Raw genomic sequence first — 24,454 nt, 5'->3', positions numbered from 1 at the left:
TGATGATCGGGCGAAGCTCGGTTGTGAGGCCTGGGAAAATGAGGGTAACCGGATGGCAAGGAATGCGGAAGCGGGCATCGAAGTCCGCTACACTGAAACCCCTATACCATGGGACCATAAGGATGATCTTCCCACCCACAGAAGTAGGGGACCGTCTGACCATATCGCTCGCAGCCTGTGCTGAGGAGAGCTTGAGCCAGAAGATACCACGTCCCATGAGTGCGACCCCCTCAATGTGGCTGTCCTCAAGGTAGAGGGTGGACTGCAACCAGTCCCTGATGTCTACTCGTGAAGGGGCGTAGCCAATGACTCTCCCATAAACGGACGTCTGGGAGAAGTCCGTGGTGGCCTGCTTCACCAAGGAGACCTGATGCTCTGTCAGTGTTATGCAGTAGGATGATGGAAGGGGGGGGGGGGAGGGGGTCCGTCTGGGCCACCGGTTCCGGGCTCCCGGCCGCCATACCGCACCGACAAACTGCGAACGCTCCAAAAGGCGGGGGAAGGAAATGGAAATGGTAGAGGCGAGGGAGGGGAGAGTGGGACGGAGGCGGGGGAGGAAAGAGGGAGGGATGGAGAAGTACGGGGAAGCGGGGGGAGGAGAGGTGGTGGAGAGGGAGCGAATGGCGGAGGGGGAAGGAAAGGAGGAGGGAGGGGGTTGGGGGGGGGGGGGGGGGGGGGGGGGGCAGCGCAGCGCAAGGCGGGGAAGAGGAGGAAGGAGAGGGGGGGTGTGGCAGCACAGCGCGAGATGGGGCGGGGAAGAAAGGCGAGGAGAGAGGGGAAGGGAGGGGTGGCAGCGTTGCGCAACAGCGGGGAGGGGGAGGAAGGGGCGGGGGGGTGATAGCGCAACACAAGGGGGGGGAGGCGGGGAGAGGACGGAGGGGCGAAGAAGGAAGGAGGGGGGGGGGGGGGGGTGGCGGGCGGAGAAGGAAGAAAGGGGGACGGAGGGGCGCGGCGGGAGGCGGCGGAGAGAGAGGAGGGGGAGGGGAGAGGGGGCCACGCAGCGCGAGGGGGGGGGTAGACGGGAGCGGGGGAGGAGAGGGAGCATTCGTAGGAGCTCACTATTCGGCATAGAAGATCCCCCTCCTTGCTTTAACATCATTGATAGCAACATAAGAGAGCCAGGTTGATTCACTTCTGTCAGCTCAAGTTGTTCCTTCATGAATGGATTGCTCTTCACCAGAGACTTCATCACCTTGTTCTGGGTCATCCTCCTCCCAATCATTACTCACTTAAGTATCACTGTGTGCCATGATTCATGTGAGTTACCTTGCTGTAATTTATAACTCAGATAGTAATACTTGGCTTACCCAACACGGCCACAGGCTCACCTCCTAGGAAAGTTGGTGATATTGTAATCATCTTAGCAATTCCCTGTGCTGTTCACCTCTCTCTACCATCATTCATTTTGCAAACAAACTCTCTCTCTCTCTCTCTCTCTCTCTCTCTCTCTCTCTGCAAGCAACTAAAGCCCAAGACAACATGTCGGGCTAACCCCCGCCCCCCCCCAAAGGTCTTTATTATTTGAGAGTAAATCTGTTATAGAGTTCAGCGTAGAGCTGTGTTACAAAATTTAGAACATGAATCAAAATACAAAGGAGCTCAAGGCTCATTCTTTTGGCAAGCTACCACTTGTCTAATTTCTAGCCTAACTCTAATCCCATGTCCATGGGTAAGTCTTCTGGGATCTTCTTAGCACTTGGTCATGCGAATAACTCCTAATCGCTTGCGAGGCTCTGCCCAAGTCTAGAACCTTTCTTATACATGTAACAATTAAGTAAAGCGCATAACCATGGCACCTATTAATAGTTAGCGCTTCGCATGCGAATAATAATCTCTGGACTAATCCTAGTCGTTGTGGGCATCCCCACCAGGCAAACATAACACACAAACATAGAACAATTTCTCTAGTCGACCAAGGCCAACCCTCTTGGTTATAATTAAGAGGCATGGCCATCAGTCAAAGCGCCTTAATTATGGCCGAGTCTCTCCAACCGAAGTTGGCGCACCTTGGTTAACGAAGTTAACCCTCTTGGCGTGAGCCAAGTCTCATTGATCGCAATCAACACTCTCTGACCAAAGTCAACACTTTAATTACTTGGTTAACCATGTTCATAGTTGCATCCGTACGTGTACGGATGGTTTTTCCATATGCCATCGCTACGCTCATACATACGGCTTTTCGTACAAGGTTTTTTTTTTTTTTTTGGGGGGGGGGGGGGGGGGGAGGGGGGGTTGTGGGGGTTTTTTTTTTTGTGGTTTGGTTTTTTTGTTGTGTGGTGTGTGTGGGGGGGGGGGGGGGGGGGGGATCGATTTTATGCCTAGCCAAAACCTTGGAAAACACATTTTTTAGCACTATTCTAATCCGTACGCTTCTAATCCGTACTCCGTACACTGTTGGCCGACTTTGGCTGTGGTTGGCCTCAAGGAGGAGGAGGATGGCACTGATGTAGATGATGATGAGGATGAGGATGAGCAAGAGAATGAGGATGAGGATGAGGATGCAAGCTGCAGCTTGAGCCTCATCGATTGTGAATCATGATGCATTTCAATTTTCAGCTTTATTTCCGAGCTGTGGTAGCCTTTTCTTCTATGATGTTTTGCCTTTGATGTTTTGGTGTAGTACCTACTTCCAAGTTTCTACTACCTGGGCATAATCGCAAAATCTCCTCACGGTACTTTTCATGAGAGAGAAAAGTCTTCTCTTCCTCCTGCCATATCTCTATCCCCAAAAAGTAATGCAGCAAACAGAGGTCAATCATTTCAAACTTTTCATATAGTACCAACCATTGTCCTGTGATCATGATCGTCGCAAAATTCTCAGGAGCATGCCAAGCAAAAGCATAACAATCCGAGCTGAATCTGCTTGTTGAACCTGCGGAAAGTTGATCCCTAACCACTTTCATCTTGATGATGTGATCATGTACCAAGTCCCTACCACTTTCATCTTGATGATGTGATCATGTACCGAGACCCCCTCATACATGCACATGTTGTAGAGCTCTGTCTTGAGGTCAAGAATTCTTGCAATGTTGTTGATCTCATACATGTGCTTTAGAATGGCCAATGCCTCACAAGATCTAACCCTATCGAAACCATGGTCAGCAACACCAATATCAAGTGCAAGCAACTTCCACCCAACCATGCTGATCCAGACTTGATCAGCCCCATCGAGCCCAGGCTAGAGAGCCTCGTCAAGCCTGCTAGCCCTACAACCCAAACCTCACCCTTGGTGTCCCATACCGCCTGGTGAACAACTGCGTTGGTAGCTCCTAGCTCTGCTCCCTCACTAGCTGGTGTGTGCAACTATGGCCCTGGCCCTCCCTTTATAGCCAAAGAGTGCTCACCAAGAAAAGCACACAAGCGCCAAGAAAGCCGAAAAAGCAATCTGCTAACCCATGTTCCCACGGATAGCACTCTAGCCCGTCATCTGTCTACCTGTCCCTGGTGTGCACATGACATATTCCCCTTAGCAATCAACTCGCTAGAAACAACTCACTATTGGTTGAAACCAATAGACTCAAGGACAATCCTACCAAGAGATCCACCTGCTCAAAAACATCAGATGAGCATGAAGTCCTGGTCAAAAAGCAACATCTCTGCCAAATGAATCAACTGGCAACTCTACTCTGACAATCCTACCAATACTACTCTGACAATCCTACCAATACTTAAGGTAGGCACATGCTACCAGTACCCAAGGTAAGCAACAACTGTCCTAAAAGTTGTGCTCAAAATAGCTGTCATTTGACTTGCTTGCTTTAATCTTGATGTCCTTTACACTGGGAAACCATATACTTGAAAAAACCCAGAATCTTCTACTAAAGTCACAACAGTAGTCAGAGAAATATAAATTCCTATTTCCAAACTAGGAAAGTACAACAATCTACACTTCCCAAACTCAAAAGTGAATCAACTCTGACTTTCCAGACCTGAAAAGTCAAAATATCTGCTTTCCAAGCTCAAAGCGTAGTCTAGGGTCCTAACTCAGGGCAAATCTAACAGGTCAGTCTCAAAGAAGCTTTGAGTATCAAGAATCAATATTTCTACATTATTATGATTAATTGTCTGTACAAGTAACTTTGTCTTCCAAAAAAGGAAAAGATAGTCATGTGTTTGTAGGCCGAGAGTCGTAAATAAACTGGATACTCTGGCATAACCTTGCAGCATGTGATGGATCATGGATACACCACACCCACGTGCTATGATTACTACAACACTAGTTTGTGGATCTGTCGTGAACTGTCATAAATAATAAATGCAAAGGCCAACCAAAAACCACAAACTGAAAAAAAAAACTCGAAAAGTATAATGCAAATCAGGAAATAGATAACATTTGTGCACTCAGAAACTTCCCTGACTAGCATCCTAGTCAAAGCATCTATCTACACACATCAAATCTTGGAAACTAAGCATGTTTCCCAAAACTTTGGACTCGCCGAAATCCTTAAACTTTGAGATCTGTACGAAAGGATTCTCAGTAAACAATTAGCTATAGACATCTAAGACACCCCCCAAATTGGCAAATCACAAGGTTCTCATGTCTATAAGAAAAAAACAATAAAATTCTCAAAGTCACATCCACAAGTGGGTCAAAATCTAAAGAGTTAACCTTATGACAAGCATAAGAAAACAATTAATTGAATCACATCTATAAGCCCCCATATGAGGAGAGCATGGGGGTGAGCCAAGACGTGATATGGCTGCCACATGGGCAGCACTTTGGTTGCCACGTGGACAGCATACAAACGGCAAAACATGAGTGCATCGAGCTGCCACATGGGCAGCACATGGGCTTCCATGCAGGCAGCACAATCAGAGACTTACCTGGCATTTTGGAGCCAGCTTGGTGGCCAGCAGTGGTACGGAATTGCCACGTGTCTGTCAGCAATTGGCTCGAGCAGATCTGCACAGCCTGGAAACAGTGTGCCATGGTTGGAAACAGTCTTGGAGCAGAGGCATCTTGGTACGGATCTGTACAGAGGTTACAGCAGGGTGTTCGAAGGATCCTGGGGCTGGAAAAGCTCTAGACAGAGGCGGATCAGCAGGGTTTGAAGGCACCTATAATTGCGCCTGTTTGGAGAAGGGTTTGGGCCTGAAAGAAGCCCTGGATCAAGACAGTTTATGGGCAGGACTGCCTGGCCCAGTCGTCCCCCACTAGTCAGTTTTCACAGACTGGGTGGGTCGGCCAATAAGACCCCTACTGGGTCGGTTGGTTGGGGGACTTATAAAGGGAGCCTTCAGGGCTCATTGAACATCCACTAGAGCAGCAGATCACCAGCATACTGGAGAAGCACAACACCATTCTTTGGGTCTACATCCAGGAGGACAAAGAAGGGCAGAGGAGCTGCAGATAGAGCTTCGAAGAGGCTGCACACCTAGGCTGACAGTTAGGGCAGAAGGTGCAGCACGGTGACTAAAGTCTAAAGAAGCTCGATGAGGAGCACGCAAGCTGAGGGACTCAAAAAGTATTTTGAAAAGGTTATTTAATTCCCTTGTAGACATAAACTGTACATCCCACATATAATAGGAATAAGGGTGATGACATCCTTGATGAATTTGTTACACCCTAGAACTTGGCCTAGGGTTAGTGAATCATGCGCTAAACCTATGGCCACATGTTAGCATAAGTATACCAAGTCATGCCCTAGGGAAAGGCGCTAAATGTTAGTAGGAGGTACCTTAGTGAAAGGGTAAGCCACACCCAGGGTTAGAGTGATTAGCCCATGGGGCTAAGGCATGTATACCTCGAGGTCACAGCCACCTATGGTTCCAAGACTTTCTCCAAGGTGAAAATGTAGCAAGGGGGCTCGAGGACACACAAGAATCATGCATGTAGCTCAAACAGGTACAAAGAGGTGAGCAGCAGTTAGGAGTATAGTATAATCGAAAGCATGCCTTGATGAGAAAAGAATAAGCGAATGACATTTGAGGATCCATCCTCCTGGTCGTTTTAAAGTAAAATTCCTTACCAAATTTGAAAGATTGAAATATTGGCACATCTATGCCAAATATGGCCAAAACATCCCTTCCAATAGAGTGATGCAAAATCCAAAGAATTATGCATAAAATATTGGAAAGAAGGGAAAGCATACGAAATATTTTATTATAACAGATCAACAATAGAATCAATCCCACATGCAAAAGTTGCAGCAAGGATCCATAGTAAGCATCAAAATTTGTTTTTTGCAAGGAGATGACAAACAAATGAATTTTTAAATGTTTCTTTTTTTTTCCTTTTTCTTTTTCAAAGAAATTTTTAAATGTTTCTTACTAGCACAGGAGCAAGAACAGCTCAGTCATGACTTTGCAATCTTTGATGTAAACTTAAATATGGTTTGTAAAGGTCTCTGCATATCTGTTGGTAGTATTCTTTTTCAAAGAGCAACTGAGAAACATACATGTTTTTCCACATGACAAGTGTATACTTGGGAGTCCAAAGTCTTGATCTTAATCTCCACGGTTTGGGTCGCACTTTCAATTTTACTTGTTCCTTCCTGAGCATTATCTCCATTTCTACTTCCCTCCATGAAGAGAATCTACACGAAAGATAAACCATGAAAAGCAGTAAAATAATTAGTCCCTCTCTCTTAATGATCATCATCCTATGCTTTCAACACTGATGGTTAGCATTGATGAACAAGCACCAGAAGTTAGTGAAAGCAGCAAACACTTTTCAAGTAGTGGTAGTATCTATGGTTGGTAAAGCACCTATAGTTTGTGTCGAGCAAGGACAACAATGTGAAGAGCATACCATATACATGGTAGCTGAGCAAGGACAAAAGTTGCGGACACCATAGTAGATCATTTCAGCTGTACAGCGTATGTAGTCCAAGCAATGAAGGCACAGGCTTCTTCCCCTCCTGACTGTCGCCTCTTTCCTTGGCTATCTCCAACGTTCTCTCTACCTTCAGGTTGCCTTGCGAGCTCATTTACTGAGTTCGTGAGCTCACAGCTACTCTTCATGCAGCTGGTAGAGCCTGTCAAGAGCTGGTTCCTGGTCGCACCATCAATTTGGACCTGGGTTTGTGTTCGCGAGAGCCTCCTACAAGAGTTCGAGCAGTTTTGGAGCACCAGTTAAGCTTTTTTGCTTCCTGTACAGCTCCCTGGAGGTGCCGCACCTGTTCGCGGCTGTTTCTTGGTCTAGTTTCTGGCCCATGGTCTGCTCTTTGGACCTGGGCACGCCTAGTTGGCCAGCATTTCCAGCTTACAGCCGCAACTAAATATTTGGCTGGTCGTAAGAGTCATTGGATGTCTTCTAGGATTGGTTGTAAGACACGTCAGGCACGCTTCAGACACGAGTATCTAAAGTGTCTTAAAGATTAGACACGTAAGACACGTCATTATGGTTATCATAATAAACAAGTGTACAACTTGCTAGCATAGCTACCTGCTACATTCTAGAAGTGCAATAAGCTACTCTTAAACAATGCAAGTAATAACAATGCACTTGTACAGTGTAGTTAAGAGTCAAAGACTCATCACTCAAGAATTCAAAGTTAAAGTTAAGAGTCCCGACTCAAGAGTTTGCAAGTTAAGAATCACGACTCAAGAGCTTGCAAGTCATGACTCACGACTTTAAAGGTTTAAACTGACAATTGAATCTTGATATTCGAACATCCAGATAAACAACTTAACAAGAGCCTAGAGGGCTACATAGATTATATACCAATCATCCTAGATCAATGAACATAGGTATCATGGCAACATTCTGTCAGTCACATGTGACATGAATGAAATCTGCATCTTGATACACGAAACTTTCGACTCTCAAGAGTCAACATCTCTCAAGATTCATCCAAATCTGAATCTGCGAGATCACTGCCACTGCTGGATCCAAAGTCACCATCAATGATAGCATGGTTAAGTCAAACTCAATGTTTGTTGTTACACCCAACCCCCAGAAAAAAAAAAACAGGTGTGTCTAAAGGTGTTTTAAGGTAAGACGCGTGTCTTCAGTGTCTCATCATATGACACAAGTGTTTTAACAACCATGCTTCTAGGCTTTTGTGCTTTCATTTGATCCCTTGTACCCCCGGGGTTTCTGGCGCTTGCTGCGTGAATTCTCTGCTGGCCTCCTAGACTGGTTTATGTGCTCTAGACAGCAAAGGTTTGAGCCTGGGGTTCTCTTGGTGATTCAAGTGAAGACTTGGGTCTTTCGTGGTGTATTTCAGTGCTTCTTCCTTGGCCTTGGGAGCAGCCTTCCTGCCTAAAGCTTTCTTGCGACAGCGGTGGCCTTTTGCTCAGTTTGCGAGCTTCTTTGGTGTGGGAGCAGTGCTCTTCTGAGCCTGGTTCTTTTCAGTTTGTTGGCAGTGTTTTGGAAGGCCCGAGGCTTTATTCTCTGATGCGAGCGCCTTTTTGGCCTTTCCCATAAGCCTTTGGGATGATATTTGGTCCTCTCTAACCTCTTCCTTTCCCCTCTTTCTGCCCCCCCCCCTCCCTCCTTCACTTTGGCAGGGCAGCGCTAGTGTTTGTACTTTCTAAAGGACGAATCTTGGTGGCGACTATTGGTCTGGCAAAAGGGGCTCACATGGCAGCACCCTCAACTCCCCAAGCCCTTAAGGTTCTACTTTCTCCAGGAGGACAAGCAGCAGGTTAGGAATGCAGTCCAGTCTCTCAGGACAGAGCTGTGGTGGGCAAGATTATTGGACTCACTCCCACTAGGAGTTAGGTGTGCGATTGGTCCAGGCAAGTTTAGCACTAGAGGGTGACCACATCCAGGAGGTTACCATCTATGGGAGAGGAGTCTTTCTCATCCAGAGGAGTTCCGTTGACAACAGCCAGGCCCTGGTGGAGCAGAGCCCCATCTTTCTTGGCCCTAGTATCATGGGTTTACAGTCGAGCACATGGGCACAACAAAGCATGTGGGTGACTCCTCTTCCCAAGGCTCCCGAGGGAGTATCGGCCCATCCTCCCTTCCATTGGACGAGCTTTTGGGACAATGCTGGGTTTCCACCGGTTTGAACAACCTCAATTGTGGCAGGAGATTTTCCTTCAGACCCATGATGGGGGAGAGTTCTGTCAGAGGATTGAAGTCTCTCGACTACCAGGTTAGTGTCTCCGATGCAGACACATAGGCCATTTGGCACACGCTTGCCCTAGGTGGCAGGGATGGGCTCTCCTCCCTCAAGCTAGACAAGAGCAGCACAAAGAGCCTTGCATGAACAAAGCTCAGTGTCTCCCAAGAATCCCAAACCCCTTGGGTGGAGCCATCCAAGGAGACGTGGACTAGGGTGGAGAAGAACAAGCCTAGCAAGAAGGCTACAAAGAGCCGTAGGCAGCACGCTAGACTCAAACAGCACCTGGAGTTCTCAGGCTTCTACACTTCGACAGGCCTCAAGAGAGACCTCAGCTCCACCTCATCCCGTCCCCCCAACTCCCCTCCTGCCCCCCTAATCCATCTCTGCCCTCCCCCGCCCCCGCGCGCGCGGCAACAGTGCCCCCTTCCTCCTCTTGCCCTCCCTTCCAAAGTCTCAACCTCCTAAAATGCCTAATCCTTCGGGAAAAGGTAGAGACTTCCTCCTCTCATCCTCAAGCTTCCTCTCCTCTCCCGACGCACAAGACAACTCCTACGGAGCTGTCGGAGTCAAATGGCCCGTTTTCTCAGCTTCTTGGTCCGAGGCCTCGTCCTGGGCAGGCCCCCCCGAACAAATTCTAGAGGCTTGGTCCTTGGAATCACCTTGATATTCCAAATGATTTCCCTCGTTTTCTCAGCTTCTTGGTCCGAGGCCTTGTCCTGGGCAGCCCCCCGAGCAAATTCTAGAGGCTTGGTCCCTAGAATCACCTTGATATTCCAAATGGCTTCCCTCGCGCCCTGGAGATGACAGTTCCTTCACCCGCCCCTTTTGGGGTTGTAGCTTCGCTGCTACAAGAAAGAAGAAGTTGACTCTAGTATTATTTGATCTCATGATGAGGGATCATATGTTCCATATGGTGGAGTGGCTAGGACCCTAGGGTAGCGAATTCTGGATTACTCATGAGGACACGGATGTATACTTCTTGCCATTATACGGACGTGGCCTAGGCCTATGAGAAGCAATGCTCTGGGTTGTGCCAAAGTTTCACCTCTGTCAGGCAGAATTCGGACAGGTGCTGGATGGACAGATGAGATTATGAACACCATTGGGGTCAAACAGGGTTGCCCACTATCACCAACCTTGTTTGGCCTCTACATAGACGAGCTCGAGACCTTTATGGTATCACTAGAAGGGGCTGGTTGCTCTCTCGCCGGCACGCTGGTTCAGATACTCTTATACGCGAATGACGTGGTTCTGATGTCCTCATCTGCTGAGGGCCTCCAACAACATTTGGATGCACTACAGGTTTTTTTTGAGTCACGTGATCTGAAGGTCAACCTTGGAAAGACCAAGGTAATGATCTTCAACACATCTCGAGTCATCATGCACAAAGAGCAGTTCACGGTTGACGGATCACCGGTTGAGATCGTCTCCTCATATACCTACCTGAATGTCGTCTTCTCTGGCCTGATTTTCAAGATGAGACCAGCAATGCAGGCCCGTTTGAGCCGGGGATATGCCTCACTTGCTCACCTAGAGAGACAATGCTTCCACTCACACTTTCAGGACCTTCGGACCAAGGCTCTTCTTTTTTACTCCTTGGTTCGACCAGTAGGCACATACGGCAGCCCTTGTTGGGGGCCGGATCTCTCAGACACAGTGGGCTCGGGTGGAGCGATTACAGATACTCTTGCTCTCGCGGATGATCCGAAGCAAGCCATCAGTGCCACAGCACATCATTCGGGCCGAGTTCGGCACGTCCCCACTGTAGCTAGATGCGGCATTCCAAAAAATTACCTATCTACACCGCGTCAAACAGTACGGGTCCAGTACAATGAAGCGACACAGGTTGTCATGGCTGGCTCTATCTTCATCCATGGGCCTTGTAGATGGTGGGGATGAGAGAGGTTGGTATGCCCAAACACGTACGTGGTTTGAGAGATTGGGGCTTCACATAGACAGGCTGCCTCCTTTTCAATACAGCTTAGACGCTCCATCTATCCCACTGGGATACCACGAGGTCAACCCACGTCATTCGAGATACCACAGTTGCACACATTCAAGACCTAGTTGGAGCCGAGGGAGCTTCCAGTGAAGCTCAATTTCTACAGAGACCACAGTCTACACATCTTTGAGGAGGGTTTCATTGTCCCACCAGAGTACACTCAGATCCACCTGCCACACTCACTGAAGATCTCTATCAGGCAGTTTCGAGTTTCATCACACCGACTCTGTATTGAGAGCGCGCAAGCTGAGGGGATACCCAAGGAGAGACGCATATGCACGTTATGTGATCAACAGGAGGTGGAGTCAAAGGGCACTTCACGTTCAAATGCCCCATGTATTACGAGATCCACAGTCGATACCATTGCCTTTTTAGGGACGGTCTTGGGCCATTATCCAAACATACCCAAAACCAGGGATGCCTCACTGCCTTCATCCATGAGGCGGCCCGCTATAGGGAGCACTTACTCAAGACGCAGAGACAGTCCTCAAACACAGGACCCGTTTCCTCTTAGAGTAGGATCACAGAGTTCTTCTAGTTAGACTGCACGCGCCCTACAATCACAAATAGCAGATGCAGCAAAGACCCAGAGCCTGAGGCACGCCGCACTTGACAGCAGACGGACATGCAAATCACACTAAGCGACCTCGCATCCCTGTTCAGGCCTGGGGCTCAGCCCACATGGGTTACTATAGCCCTGGTCAATGTGGGTTACTATAGCCCTGGTCAGGAGCAGAGTCATTGCCAGGAGACCGAGACGGGCGGCACCCATAGATAGTCGCCAGCGCTCCATCACTAGCTACATATCAAGATCCCTCTGACACACATATACCTATGTGGGGCCGCTTGCATGGACCAGTGCCAGCCAGCCCTAATGGTGGCTGACCCGAGTATGAGGATGATGATGATGTTGATGATGATGATGATGATGATGATGATGATGATGTCACTACTGATGATATAACTATTACTACTTAGCATTCAGCATGGGTGATGATGCTCATTTAGTAGCTCCACCCTTTCTACTTGATTTGTATCAATTTTCTATCCATCTCATAGACCCATCGATCTTCCGAAGACTTTAATAAACTTTCTTTCTTTCTTTCAGGTTACACGTTGGACATTACAGTAGTGTGCTAGTAGGTTGGGGGCAAATGTTCCCTTTATAATGCAGTGCCTAGAAGATAGGCATTGAGCCCCTCATGCTTCTGACATGCCACCGCAAGGATGAGGGTTATTTCCCTTCCAAACCCCCTGTGAAGTCACAGAAATCCATGGTGGTTATGCAAGGTCCTAGCCATAAAAGTGCCTTGTTCTCCACACACACAACCCCCCCCCCCCCCCCCCCACTTTCCTCCCCATGAGTTGGAACATAGTGAGTTTTAGCATGCACATGCTCCATGGCAACAGCCACAGCAACTAATACTCCGCCAAGAGTTGTAGAGGCCAATGGTAGGACGGACAGTGGATTTTAATTGATTTATGAGCATATCTTCTCAACATCAGATTTCAGTCAACCCGCACTGCCTACTTCCAAGGAGGGGCCCAGAGGTGTCGTCCCGCCCAGGAGTGGAGGAGTATACAACTATGTCTCCCAAGCAATTGTGTTTGATCAAGGTGACCATATAGCCAGACATAGTTTGGATGGGGCTTCTAGGTGGGTGAGGCCAGGATCGAGATCTTGAACATGCAGGCAACACTGCCCATCCTTTTGAGGGTGGTTGACGAAGTGCCTCCCAAACATTGACTCTTGGATTGTTGGAGGTGACTTCAACATCAAGCAAGGAGGAGCGTCTTTCTCATAGATGCCCGCAACAGAGAGGAGTATGTGGAGCAGTCCACCTTCACCATCAGTGGTCAGGGAAAGAGAGGGAGTTCCCCAAACTCCCTAGCAGCCTTCTTTTTTCCTTTGGCCAACGGAGGCATGATGGAGGTTCTATGTGGGGGAGCCATGGGTATTTTGGCACGTACGACGATGTCAAATCACTCCCCAATTGTGCTTCACTTGAAGCAGCCCCATTGTGGACTCCGAGCTCCCTCAGAAGGGAGGTCGTATTCTAGAGCAGCAAGGAGCTCTAGTTCCAAGAGAGAGCACTAAATAGAATTTAGCATCCATAGGACCCAATCTCACGGTGGCTCGTTGATCGATACGAAGGTCCGACAAGCCGATATTATCTTATCACTCTTCCCAAGCCAGACAGGTGTAGCAAGGTAAAAAGATGAGCAGACATTTCTTCTAGACCAACAGACCACACTCGATTAGAAATTAGCTTCACCGGTTGAGGGATGAGAGTGGTCAGATGCATACGGACCCACGGAAGATCCTTAAGATGACCACAAACTTCTATTGACAGCTGTTCCAGTCCGAAGTAGTCTCTCTCCAAGTTCTTGTAGCCTAAGAGACAGTGTGAGATTAGATTCCAGCAAAGGTCCCTTCGAGCTTGAGCAAGCAGTTAGAGGTACCGTTCACCAATGAGGAGCTCTAGGAGGCCCTCAAGGCCCTCCCACCTTGAAAGTGCCCTAGGGAGGATGATTTGACTGCGTCCTTTAGATGCTTCTGGGAGCATATCCTCACCCCCCTCCAGATGGCTTTTCAGGAATTTTTAACTCTGGCTCTCTTCCTCGGTCTTTGAGTCGAGGCTGTGGGGGGAACAAGTCCAACGTTCGTCAGTCGAGACCGACCAAACACCGCTTACAAGATCTTAGCCAAGGTCTTGAGTTTGTGGTTGAGGCCTCACCTCACTTATATCATCCATGGCATGCAGATAGAGTTTGAGAAGGCTTATGACAGGTGGAGTGGTCCTTTTTGGAGGGCACTATGCAAAGGATGGGTTTCTTGGAGAGATGTATGCAGGGAGCACCAATCAAATGATCATTGGTGGCCACATGGGAGACACCTTGTCCCCTTAATCTTCCTCTTTGTGGTAGAGGTGAGCTACTTTCTGCGTTCTCTGGCAGCAGGACTCATCGAGATGCAGCTCCCAATCCGAGGAGGAAGAGCTTTTGGATTCAAAAATTGGCACTCTTGTGGAGGGTACGAAGGGAATCCTTGAGGGGGTTTGGGGAGCCCTAGTAACATACATGGGATTCCGAGGGGGGAACCAGTGAGATGTCTAGGCTACAAGATGGCACTAACATTTCAGCAGAGTAGCAGATTGCCCCACTATTGGAAAGTGTGCAACACATTGCTTTGGTCGGTTCTAGCAAGTAGGGCCCTTGTGGCCACTCAGGTCCTCTTGGCGACAGCGTGGTACATAGCCTCATGCTGGTGTTTGCACACAGGGTGTATGGGGCAGCTCAAGCGCCTAATGTGCAGTTTTTGTAGGCAGGATCGGACAGTACAAGGAACACTAGAGCCAAGGTTGCTTGGCAGACGCTGATCCTACCACAATCACAAGGACGACTGAGCATCACCAACCCGAAGAGCCCTTCTCGACAATCTCGCGGTACGAGGTCTCACCCTAGGCTTTGAGCCCTGGAAGCTCCTGCTCTAGCAAGGGCTTCTTAGGTACACTCCTTGCACAGGAGGACAATAGCAACAGACATACAAAAGGACATTCGTAGACGCTCCCCTCACAGGGAAGGGCTCCCCTCTAATGTGAAAGGGCCTGCCAACGCTTTGTCTAGCAAACTCATTCTGAGCATCCCTTCGTGCCTGCAAGAGTTTGAGAGGCAATCATTCATTTGGTACTAGGGGGAGCAAGATCAGGAGCGACAAATGATAGGGCAACGGACACACATTGGTGGTTGGGCACAAGTGGGACAGCGACCCAACCAGGTCTTTTGGGACATGGAGAAGCCTTCCAAGGAGATAAGAGGCACGAGAGTAGGCACTTTCTCACTTGAGGGGGATAGGCACATGGATGACGGAGATTGACGCTGTGATCCTTGAGATTGAGGCGTGGTGGGAGGGTTGCGCACCCTTCCTCCCTTCACTACTGGTACGGATAGTTCTCGAGGACCGGGGTGCCTTTTAGGATTCAATCTGTGCGAAAGTCCCTTGGCTTCTACCGGTGTACAAGTTTTTCAACGTAGGGCCAAGGGACCTTCTCTAGCCAGAGACCATGAGGAACCTGGAACAAGGTTTTGAAGTTGCTTGAGTGGAAGAGGTCAGAGTGGTAGGCTGGTCGGGCAAGAACTGGACCATTGATCCTTTCCAGTTTCAGCAGGGCAAGACAGGGCAAGGTGGCGCCTTGGTTATGGGAGGGCCAGCCTCTCAGAGAGATTGAGTGGGATCCAGGGGAGTGGTGTTGGCCAGTTCCCACACAACACTCAAATAGAGTTGAGGACGCACCATTTTTCTCTAAAACCACTCAAATCGAGCGTCGGCTGCAATTGGAGGCATCAGCCTGATCCTTTTCGAGAGTGCCATTGGTTAAAGTAGCAGGTTCCCTTAAAGGTGATTTTGTGCTTCTGGTCGCATATATGGAGGCCCCAAAAGATCTCTTACTTCTTATGGATGGCTTTTGGATGGTGGCACACGAAGGCCTACCATTATTGGCCCGTGGTTGAACTAGATGGAAGATGCCTTCGTTGTGTAGACAAAGTCCTAGAGATGATCCTACATTAATGCAGAGGATTTGGTTAGAAGCCCTCTGGATGCACGCAAAGGATGCAGTGAGAGTTCACTTGGGGGATGGTTGTGTGGCTGATGGACATGTCATCGCCATCAACCCAACCTCCCCAACCTACAAGATTCAGGGCTAACGCATTCTTAGGAGAGAGGCGTGCAATGCAACTCCTTCCACTCGCCTACGTCCTCCACCTTCTCCAAAAGACAATGTTTGGGAAATGGTGTCCAGCATCACTACTTGGAACATCTGGGTCGTCCGTTACAATTTTGTGATGAGAGTTCCCCCAACAACCACCCTAGTCACCATTTACAAGATATCATCTACACTCTGCGTGCCCTATGGGAGCATGGGACTCTAGGTTCTAGAGCGATGTCGAAAGGCCGGAGCGTTTTTGTAAGGCTTGGCCTGCAATATCTTTTATATCATCCAGTTGTATACACCTGTTAGCCCCTATTCCAAAGCTTCCCTAAGCATTGAGCTGGGTTCTTGGGAAGCACACTAGTTTTTCCTAATAGCTAATGTGTTTTCTCCCTTTTCCCCACCGTGATCATGCCTAGTGGATTGCTGATTTGTATGGTTGACTCTCAAGTTCTAATAGAAGGTTCTTTTCTCTAGAAGGAAAAAAAAGTAATTAAGACACCAAGTGCCAACTTTATACAAGTGTCACAATAGTCCGAGTGTAGTACATCCCAGAATTCAAAAGACTAATGCTCTTTTGAAGAGAGAGTCCTTCTCCCCTGCTATAAGGACGTCCAAGATTATGCTCTTGAGTGCCAAAAGTACCAAGTAAATAAAGCGGTGTCTTAAGTTAAGCAGCTTGCTTCACCCACCCATTTGACAAGTGGGAAAGTTTCTCTATAGACTTTAATGTTTATTTACCTAGAACGCAAAGGAGTCACAACTTTGTGTGGGTAACATTTAATAGATTGACTAAGATGGCTCATTTTATCCCAACAAGGAAAAATATGAATACCCGAAGTTAGCAAAGATCTTTTATCAAAGAAGTTGGCTGATATTGTCAATGACTAGGATAGCAAGTGACTTTGAAGGGATGTCTTCTATAAATTGAAAACAATGAGCATATCTGGTTATCCACAATCAGATGGTCACACAAAGGTTCAATCACACACCTTACAAGATGCATATGCAAGTACAAGGCAAACAAATTGTAACATACCTACATTTTTCTCCACTACATATAAAAATCATTAGTAAATATCCTATTTTCATTTACTTTTCTTATGATTATATATTTACTTACCACACATGTGAGTTTTCTTTTTGTGAGTTCTTGCGACAAGACCACACCCCGGCCGGTTAACTTCTACAAATCATGTGCACATGGTTATTTATAGTTCTGAGCATGTCTTATCATGGATAATCACCATGTATACTATCTTCAGTACATCCCTTGTCACCTTCACTGTGACCACATTATTTACATATACCTAGATGAATCCAGAAACATTCCCAAACTCATCCTCTAAAAACACAACATAGTGCAATTTCAATCTCACGATAGTCACTCATAAGATTGAAAACCATAAACTCCATCACGCATAGCAGGGACTAGCTACTATGGCATCCCCACTGACGTCATCAACGCCCAACAATGGGTGTAGACCATAGTATACAAGTATGCTCTCACACATACAAATCCACACACCCACACATACTTGAGCATCCATTTATACAAAGTCTTTGTACTAAGTTTTTGTTGGCACTCCGGAGGTGAAGGGCAAACTCAGCCATGACGAAGGCTAGCACTAAAGGAGAAGGCTAATCAAAAGGTAGTCCAAATCTCTTCATTCAAGATACAACTGCTTGTGAAGTCTAACCGATTTCATTTTAGTCTCTCCCAAATGAGCATCTACATCTAAATCTAGCTGATAGGGCAACGCACCATTTAAGATAGAAAGAATTATCGCAATACCAGCAGGCCGCAATTTGGACGAAAACTTCACAACATGAAATTTGCATGTCCACTAATACGGCAGAAGCATATACCTAGATGAATCCAGGAACATTCCCAAACTCATCCTCTAAAAACACAACATAGTGTAGTTTCAATTTCACGATAGTCACTCAATGACACCTTCAATGTGTCCATGTTACCTTCAACGTGACTCTATCACCTTCACACACACACACACACCACACACACACCATAGTTGCATATGAAACGCGTTTCATACAAACATGAAACCCGTATGAAACGTATGAAACCCGTTTCATACAGCCCCAATTTTTGGGTAGGGTTCCCAAGCCAAGAAAAGGGGGCAAAAAGGCGTTTTGACACCTTTCGCCGCTGCCCGTATGCTCCGTCCGTGCAGCCCGTACGCTCCCTCTTGCTCATTCTCGAGGTTTGTGCCCCAGTCATCCCCAATGTGCATTCAATCGTCCTTTCTACAGTCTACCCTTCTTCTTGAATTTGGCGCTGCATCCTTTCATGCAGGCTGAAATCTGCTTTTTCTGATTTTTCTAAAATCTAACGCTCCTCTCTTGATTCATCTGCTCATCTTGCATGCATGATGTAGGCTGCAAAGCTGCAATTACTTTTGCTGTTCTACGTCGCTTTTTGCAAGCAAGAAGATGCCTCGAAAAGGTAGTGCGTTGTGGAGCAATGTCACCTTCCATTCCTTTGGTACACACTATGATAAGAGTGGCACACGCAAGTGGACCTGCAAATTTTGTGCTGAGCCGCATCATGGGACATTTCAGAGATTGCAGGCTCACTTTTCTCAAACAAAGGGCTTTGGTGGTGGCCCTTGTTCTCGTGTGCCAAAGGAGGTGTATGATAGCTTGAAGGCTTGGAAAGCTAAAATGCTAGGGATTCCAATTGATAGAGTCAATGCATGGGATGAGCCTGAATTAAATATCTCAGCTATTCTTGCATCAATGAGGGAGGAGAATGACATTTTGCAGATGTCGCAGTCTTCAGGCTCCACGCCCACAGCTAAAAGAAGTGCCCTTCCCTTGTTTAAGCGAGGAGATATGAAGGCAGCCATGCAAAAGGCAGCTATGAAGGAGGCAACTAGAGAGGTAACAAAGTTGTTTGTGCAATGTGCATTGTCTTTCAATATTACTCAAACCGCTCGTTGGAAGTCTGCTATGTGAGCTATCTCGCATATTGGGTGTGAGTGGGAGGGTCCGAGCTATGAGACATTGCGTACAAAAGAGCTTCGCCATGAGAAAGAAGCATTGATGAGAGAGCTAGAGCCTCTGAAGGGAACATGGCAGAAGTATGGTTGCACCTTGCTATGTGATGGCTGGTCAGATGTGAGGAAAAGAAACGTCTACAACATTCTAGTTTCCTCTTGCAAAGGAACGATGTCCCTTCGTGTTATAGATGCATCAGCTTCAAGGACAGTGGTGACAGGTGCATATATATGGTCTCATTTGCGCACAGCTATTCTTGAGATTGGTGTAGCAAATGTGGTGCAGGTGATCACAGATAATGGCTCCAATTGTATGTCCATGGGAAGGATGCTTGAGGATGAGTTTCCCACTATTGTTTGGACACCATGTGCTTCTCATAGTTTGGTTCTTGCCATTGAGGACATGGCAAAGTTGCCTTGGGTTTCTCATATATTTTCTAAAGCTTTGAGCATGGTAAATTATGTAACCAAAAGACCCAAGGTCTTGAGCATAATCAAGGAAAATAGTGACCTCGACCTTCTAAAGCCCTCGAAGACACGGTTTGCTTCTATGTTCATAATGTTGGAGAGGGTTGTTCGAGTGCGGCATGGCTTGCTGCATATAGTTGTTTCCCGTGACTAGCAATAATGGGGGGTTAGGAATGAGCCCAAAGCAATTGGTTTCAGCCACATGGTCATGAGAGATGCATGGTGGGAGGAGGCTGCAGCTCTAGTGAAGACAATGAACCCCATGTACAGCATTCTCCGATTGACACATATGGAGGGGAGCACCATTGGGCTTCTCTATGAGTTCATGGACAAAGTGGGGGAAGCCCTTGATGTGTGTACTCACCTGTCTGCAGACAGGTATCCCGTACTCATGAGTCATCCTTTGAAGTTTAGCATTTTTCCAATTAGCAAAGTAGCAATGCTTAGAATTCCTTTTAATCTATGTTTTCATTTTTTCTAAACATTATCAGTTTTGCCTTTGATTCATAATTTCTTATGAAGGATTCAAGACCTTGAGGAGATCTGGAACACACGTTGGGATTGGTTTAATAGGCCAATCCATATTGTTGCTCATATCCTTCATCCTCTATGGAGGAATGAGCAGCAATATGTCGACAGAGAATGAGAGGATGGGTGGTCAGCTTATATGAGCAAGATCGTGGGAGATAATGATGATCTGCTTTTGAAGCTCGGGTGTTTTTGGATCACGCAATGCACAGAGAGAGGAGACTCAGCTAGCAACAGTTTCTTGGTGGGAAAAATATGGCATTGAGGCACCCCACTTGGTAATACTTAACCCTAGAGGCAATACTTTCTTATTACTTGAAAACATGTGGGTATAGCTCAGCAATTGGAAGCTGCCACTAAACTGTAAAGTCTGAGAATCTCTCTTGTTTTGTTTCAAAGACGCATAGTGATGCAAGTTCTCTCACAAGACTGTAGCTCTGGACCTTGTGATAGAGACTTGAGTACATGGGCCTTACTCCATACGAAGAAGAGGAACAGATTGTCCACTGTGCAATTGGAGAGGTTGGTCTTTTGCCGCTGCAATCTACGATTGCTCGAGCAAACGGACTACCCCATTGAGCCTCGGCAGGTGAATCCCTACAAAATCAACATCACAAAGTGCAAGGAGATGCTGGTGATTCCACCTGAGGAGAGGGATATCTATGCCATGTTGTATGAGGAGATCACGGCTTCATTCACCGCACCCGATCCTCCCAAGCAACTGGTGCCAGTACTTCGATTGCACCTGCATCTCATGAGGATGCTTTTTATGAGTCTTCTAGGAGTTCCAATAGCAGTGAGAAGGAGGCTAATGAGGACATGGATGCGGTTAAGGAGCAAGATGCTGACATTGATGATGAGGCTTGACTTTTGATTTGTGACTTTGTCACTTATTATTGATAGACAATACTTTGGATTCCATTTGTAGTTTGAGCTTTTTACCTTCATGGTCCATGGAGGTTTTGGAAAGTTCATTGATGACTCTAGTTTTTATTATTATCAGTATTCAGTATGTATGATCAGTATGATCAGGATTCAGTATGTATGATCATTGATGACTAGCTTTTTGTATGATCATGATTCAGTGTGCATGGTGCTTATACTTGATATGTATGTTTTTTGTATCATGTCTGCACTATGGAGTCACTTACAATCTTTATTTGCACATTCTTGTATATGGCATGATGCATACCCTAGGTGTAAATGCACATATTTTCACATTCCGAATGAAACCCGTTTCATTCATTTTTCGAAACCCATTTCAAACGTATGAAACCCGTTTGAAACCTCCCGTTTCAGAAACTCCTAGCAACTAGACGTGTGTATGTGCGCACGCACGTGCACACACACGTGTATGTGTGCGCGCATTCTATGTATGTGGGTAGGTGGGTGGGTGTGTGTGTGTACATACATATATATGTATGTATATGTATATATGTATGTATGTGTGTGTGTGTGTGTGCACACACACACACACACACACACATTTATCCAATCGTACAAATTCACAATTTTGTTATTCTAAAGTCCAAACATTGAAATATGTGTGAATGTGCACACATGCGCACGCATGTGTGCATGATTTCACCCCAAAAATGCGTGCGTGCGCGCACACATATATATGTACACACATAGAATATATCCAATCATACAAATTCAGAATTTTGTTGTTCTAAAGTTTAAATTTCTACATTGAAACACACACACACACACTTTTCTTTGGGTAAAATCACTCATACACACACACACACACACACGGGTTGCCAAACATGACCATCATCACAACAGAAGCAGCTGCCCTATGAGCCCAAGATAGGCACACCAGCCACACGGCTGCCATGTAGGCATCCGAGCTGCCACATCAGCAGTCAGGTCCAGCATGTCAGAAGGACAAGACCATTCAGGCCCTACAGCCAGCAATCAGCCCTACAGGCCCTCAAAAACCAGCTGGCTATGAGGGATTCAGCCTTATAAATTGGCTTCATGCCTTCATTCTCGATCAACTGAGCTTGCAGCTCTATAGAAGCAGAGCAGCAGTCCTGCGTAAGTTAAAAAATAACAGACAAGGCATTCAAATAATTTACTAAGGTAACTAGACAGAGCTCCTGACCAACCCTATTTGTGGATTCCTAATCCGATTGCTCAAGCCAGCTGGTGGATCTTAGGCAACTAGTCTGACCCTATAGTTGGCCCTATTGTTGGCCCGACTAACCTTTCTACATGTCGCTATACTATACAGCTCACGATGCAATGCATAGCACGTAGACAGGCACATTAACAATGACGTTTGTGACAAACACCTCTCACAAAGGGTGAATAACGTCAACAAAGAGACCTAGAGTCAGCGTGTGCATAGAACACCCGCCTTTCCCAACACACCTGACACTAGACATACGAGTTCCTTCATCACATATCAATTACGTATCAAACGTCCAACACTCAAGTTTACCAAAACCAACAATTGGCCACTATCAATCTGATGTTCAAGCTATGGCATGTAAGAATACGTTCACGATCAATGATCTGAGGATCAAGGTATGGTGATCTCAATCTCGCATAACGTTACCCCGAGCTATACTCATTAGTCAGATAGCCTTCGATGTTCCCTTTCATGTTGCCATGCTCATGGCTACAATGCATCATGATCTTTGCTCTTAGGAGACAGCGTTATATTTGAGAGGACAACGCTCTCATTCATTGGGAATAGAGAGAACGGCAGCGGAGACAGACGTCTATGAGCAAGGAGAGGTGCCTTGACAGCACGGATTCGGAGCCTTCGGTTTAACGGAACTCAAATTGTTGCGACTGAGACAAGATCGAGTCTCTGGAACGATCGAAGCGGTAGGTCGGAGAAAAACTAGGCGGATGGAGCATGTAAAAAATGATCAAAATAGGAATCGTGTAGGAATGAAATACCAGTAAAAAGAAGTTGGAGAACGGTCGATGATCTCAGCTTTGGCTTCTTGGATGCGAAAATCGATCAACAGGCAAAGGCCAACACAACAAAATGGGAACGTATTTATGTGCCCTGCAAGGCACCGTCACTCCACCGTCTTAAAATGACGCCCGCCGTCTTCGTTCTGTCCAAACCCAATCATCTCTTCAGAACCAAACCCAATCATCTCTTAAGCACCCCTAAATCACCAGCCTAAAAGAAGATGTGCTCAAAAAAATAGCTTTTGGCATCAAGGACTCATTTCACATGGAATATTTTCGTTAACCTCACTTTCCCATGTTGGCAAATGTGCTTAGAAATGCTCGCAAGGGTACGAGATGTATCAATCGTTCCCATGAGATGCTGCGGCTTTCTCGATGCCAAAGTTCGACATATTTGAGCCCTATTCGAGAAGGGGAAATCTCGTCTCCAACCTAGCATTATGGTGCTACACCCGCTTGCTCCATCCCCCGAAGCGTTCACAGGACTTGTCAGCTATTTGCACGCATTTGCAGACTTTTGCAGCATTTGTCTATCATGGGGACAGGTTTGGCTTAGAAGCTTTGGCAAATGTGCAGCAAAATGTGTTGGTAGCCATCCGCTCCTCTAAGGGTGTTTATAGACGATCCATGCCCACGGATCAAGATGCATTTAATGCATTCAAGAAGCGTGATTGCCCATCCACAGCTCAAGATGCATTCAATGCACCACGGGCAGGTATGGGTGCTCAAACTCTGTAAACACCCTAACTGTTACACTCAATGTTGATCTTCGTTACAATGACTTTTTATGCTTAGCTTCAATCTTGTCCTTCTAAAACATTTGATTTTTGAAACTATTTATGGGTTGTGTTGTGTAATTCACTTTGAGAAACCATTTGTGTCCAAAATTGAGCTTTGGCCTCTCTCTCTCTCTCTCTCTCTCTCTCTCTCTCTCTCTCTCTCTCTCTCTCTCTCTCTCTCTCTCTCTCTCTCTCTCTCTCTCTCTCTCTCTCTCCCCCCCTCCCTCCCTCCCTCTCTCTCTCTCTCTCTCTCTCTCTCTCTCTCTCTCTCTCTCTCTCTCTCTCTTGGTGTATAGGCCATCCTTCCCCATCAAGTTTTGTAAAACCCGCATCGGTCTTAGTGGTTAAGGCTCTGGTTCTTGTCGTTGGGTGTTGTGTGTTCGATCCTCAGGGATCGACGTCGGATGAGTCAGAATTGGCTCCTTGGGATTGTTCCTACGACGTTAAAAAAACTATCTATCTATCTATCTCTCTCCAGACACTACAGACACTTCAACTACTACAGACACTTCAAGTCTTTTGCAATGAAAGTGGGCTGCAAGTCAATGTCACCAAAACCAAAATGATGGCAGTATGCACCACCCAACCTGAACATCCTCATGTTATCAGCTTTGAGGGGTAGCCCATTGAATATGTCAATACCTTTAAATACTTGGGAATCGACATACCAACCAGATGAGGGCAATGTGCACAAAGAAGGTTGGATACAGCTTGGGGAAAGTACAGTCAATTTAAAAATGATTGTAGGCACACTGACACCCAGAACTGGAAAATCCAAAATATGTTGTTTGATGCATATGTAGTTCAAACAGTGTTATACGGAGTAGAAGTATGGGGAGGCAACATCTCTCCATCCACATGGAATGAGATTGAAAAAATGCAGAAAGCATTCTTACGATGACATCTAGGAGTCAAGGCTACTACACCCTCACTACACCTTACTCGTTGCTCCTATTGGAAACGGGCAGGAGGCCAATTGAGTTTCATGCAC

The 24,454-nt window shown here is 46.7% G+C and overlaps 1 protein-coding gene and 1 pseudogene across 8 annotated transcripts in view; one reads left to right on the top strand and one right to left on the bottom strand.

Moving 5' to 3' along the window:
- The window catches only part of LOC147899515 (uncharacterized), a 124,089-nt gene extending 101,266 nt beyond the window's left edge, over window positions 1-22,823 (bottom strand). For 5 of the 8 annotated variants that reach the window (XM_087377875.1, XM_087377879.1, XM_087377876.1 and 2 more), the window contains exons 1-2: window positions 22,664-22,821; window positions 6,399-6,536 (exon numbers count right to left, since the gene is read on the bottom strand). In XM_087377875.1, the coding sequence (XP_087234001.1) occupies window positions 6,399-6,527 (129 nt within the window). In that variant the 5' untranslated portion in view covers window positions 6,528-6,536; window positions 22,664-22,821. Of the gene's footprint in view, window positions 1-6,398; window positions 6,537-22,663 lie in introns of all 8 variants that reach the window. The other 3 variants (XM_087377877.1, XM_087377881.1, XM_087377883.1) reach the window with 2 other exon arrangements.
- LOC147899516 (uncharacterized) lies at window positions 18,186-20,614 on the top strand (annotated as a pseudogene).
- Window positions 22,824-24,454: the final 1,631 nt, after the last annotated feature.

This window comes from Dipteris shenzhenensis, chromosome 8, assembly GCF_047967505.1.
Source record: "Dipteris shenzhenensis isolate YYH24624 ecotype China chromosome 8, Dip_SZ_1.0, whole genome shotgun sequence".
Lineage (NCBI taxonomy): Eukaryota > Viridiplantae > Streptophyta > Polypodiopsida > Gleicheniales > Dipteridaceae > Dipteris > Dipteris shenzhenensis.
Note: the sequence above shows the minus strand (reverse complement) of the source record. Positions and strands in the feature narration are given on the sequence as shown.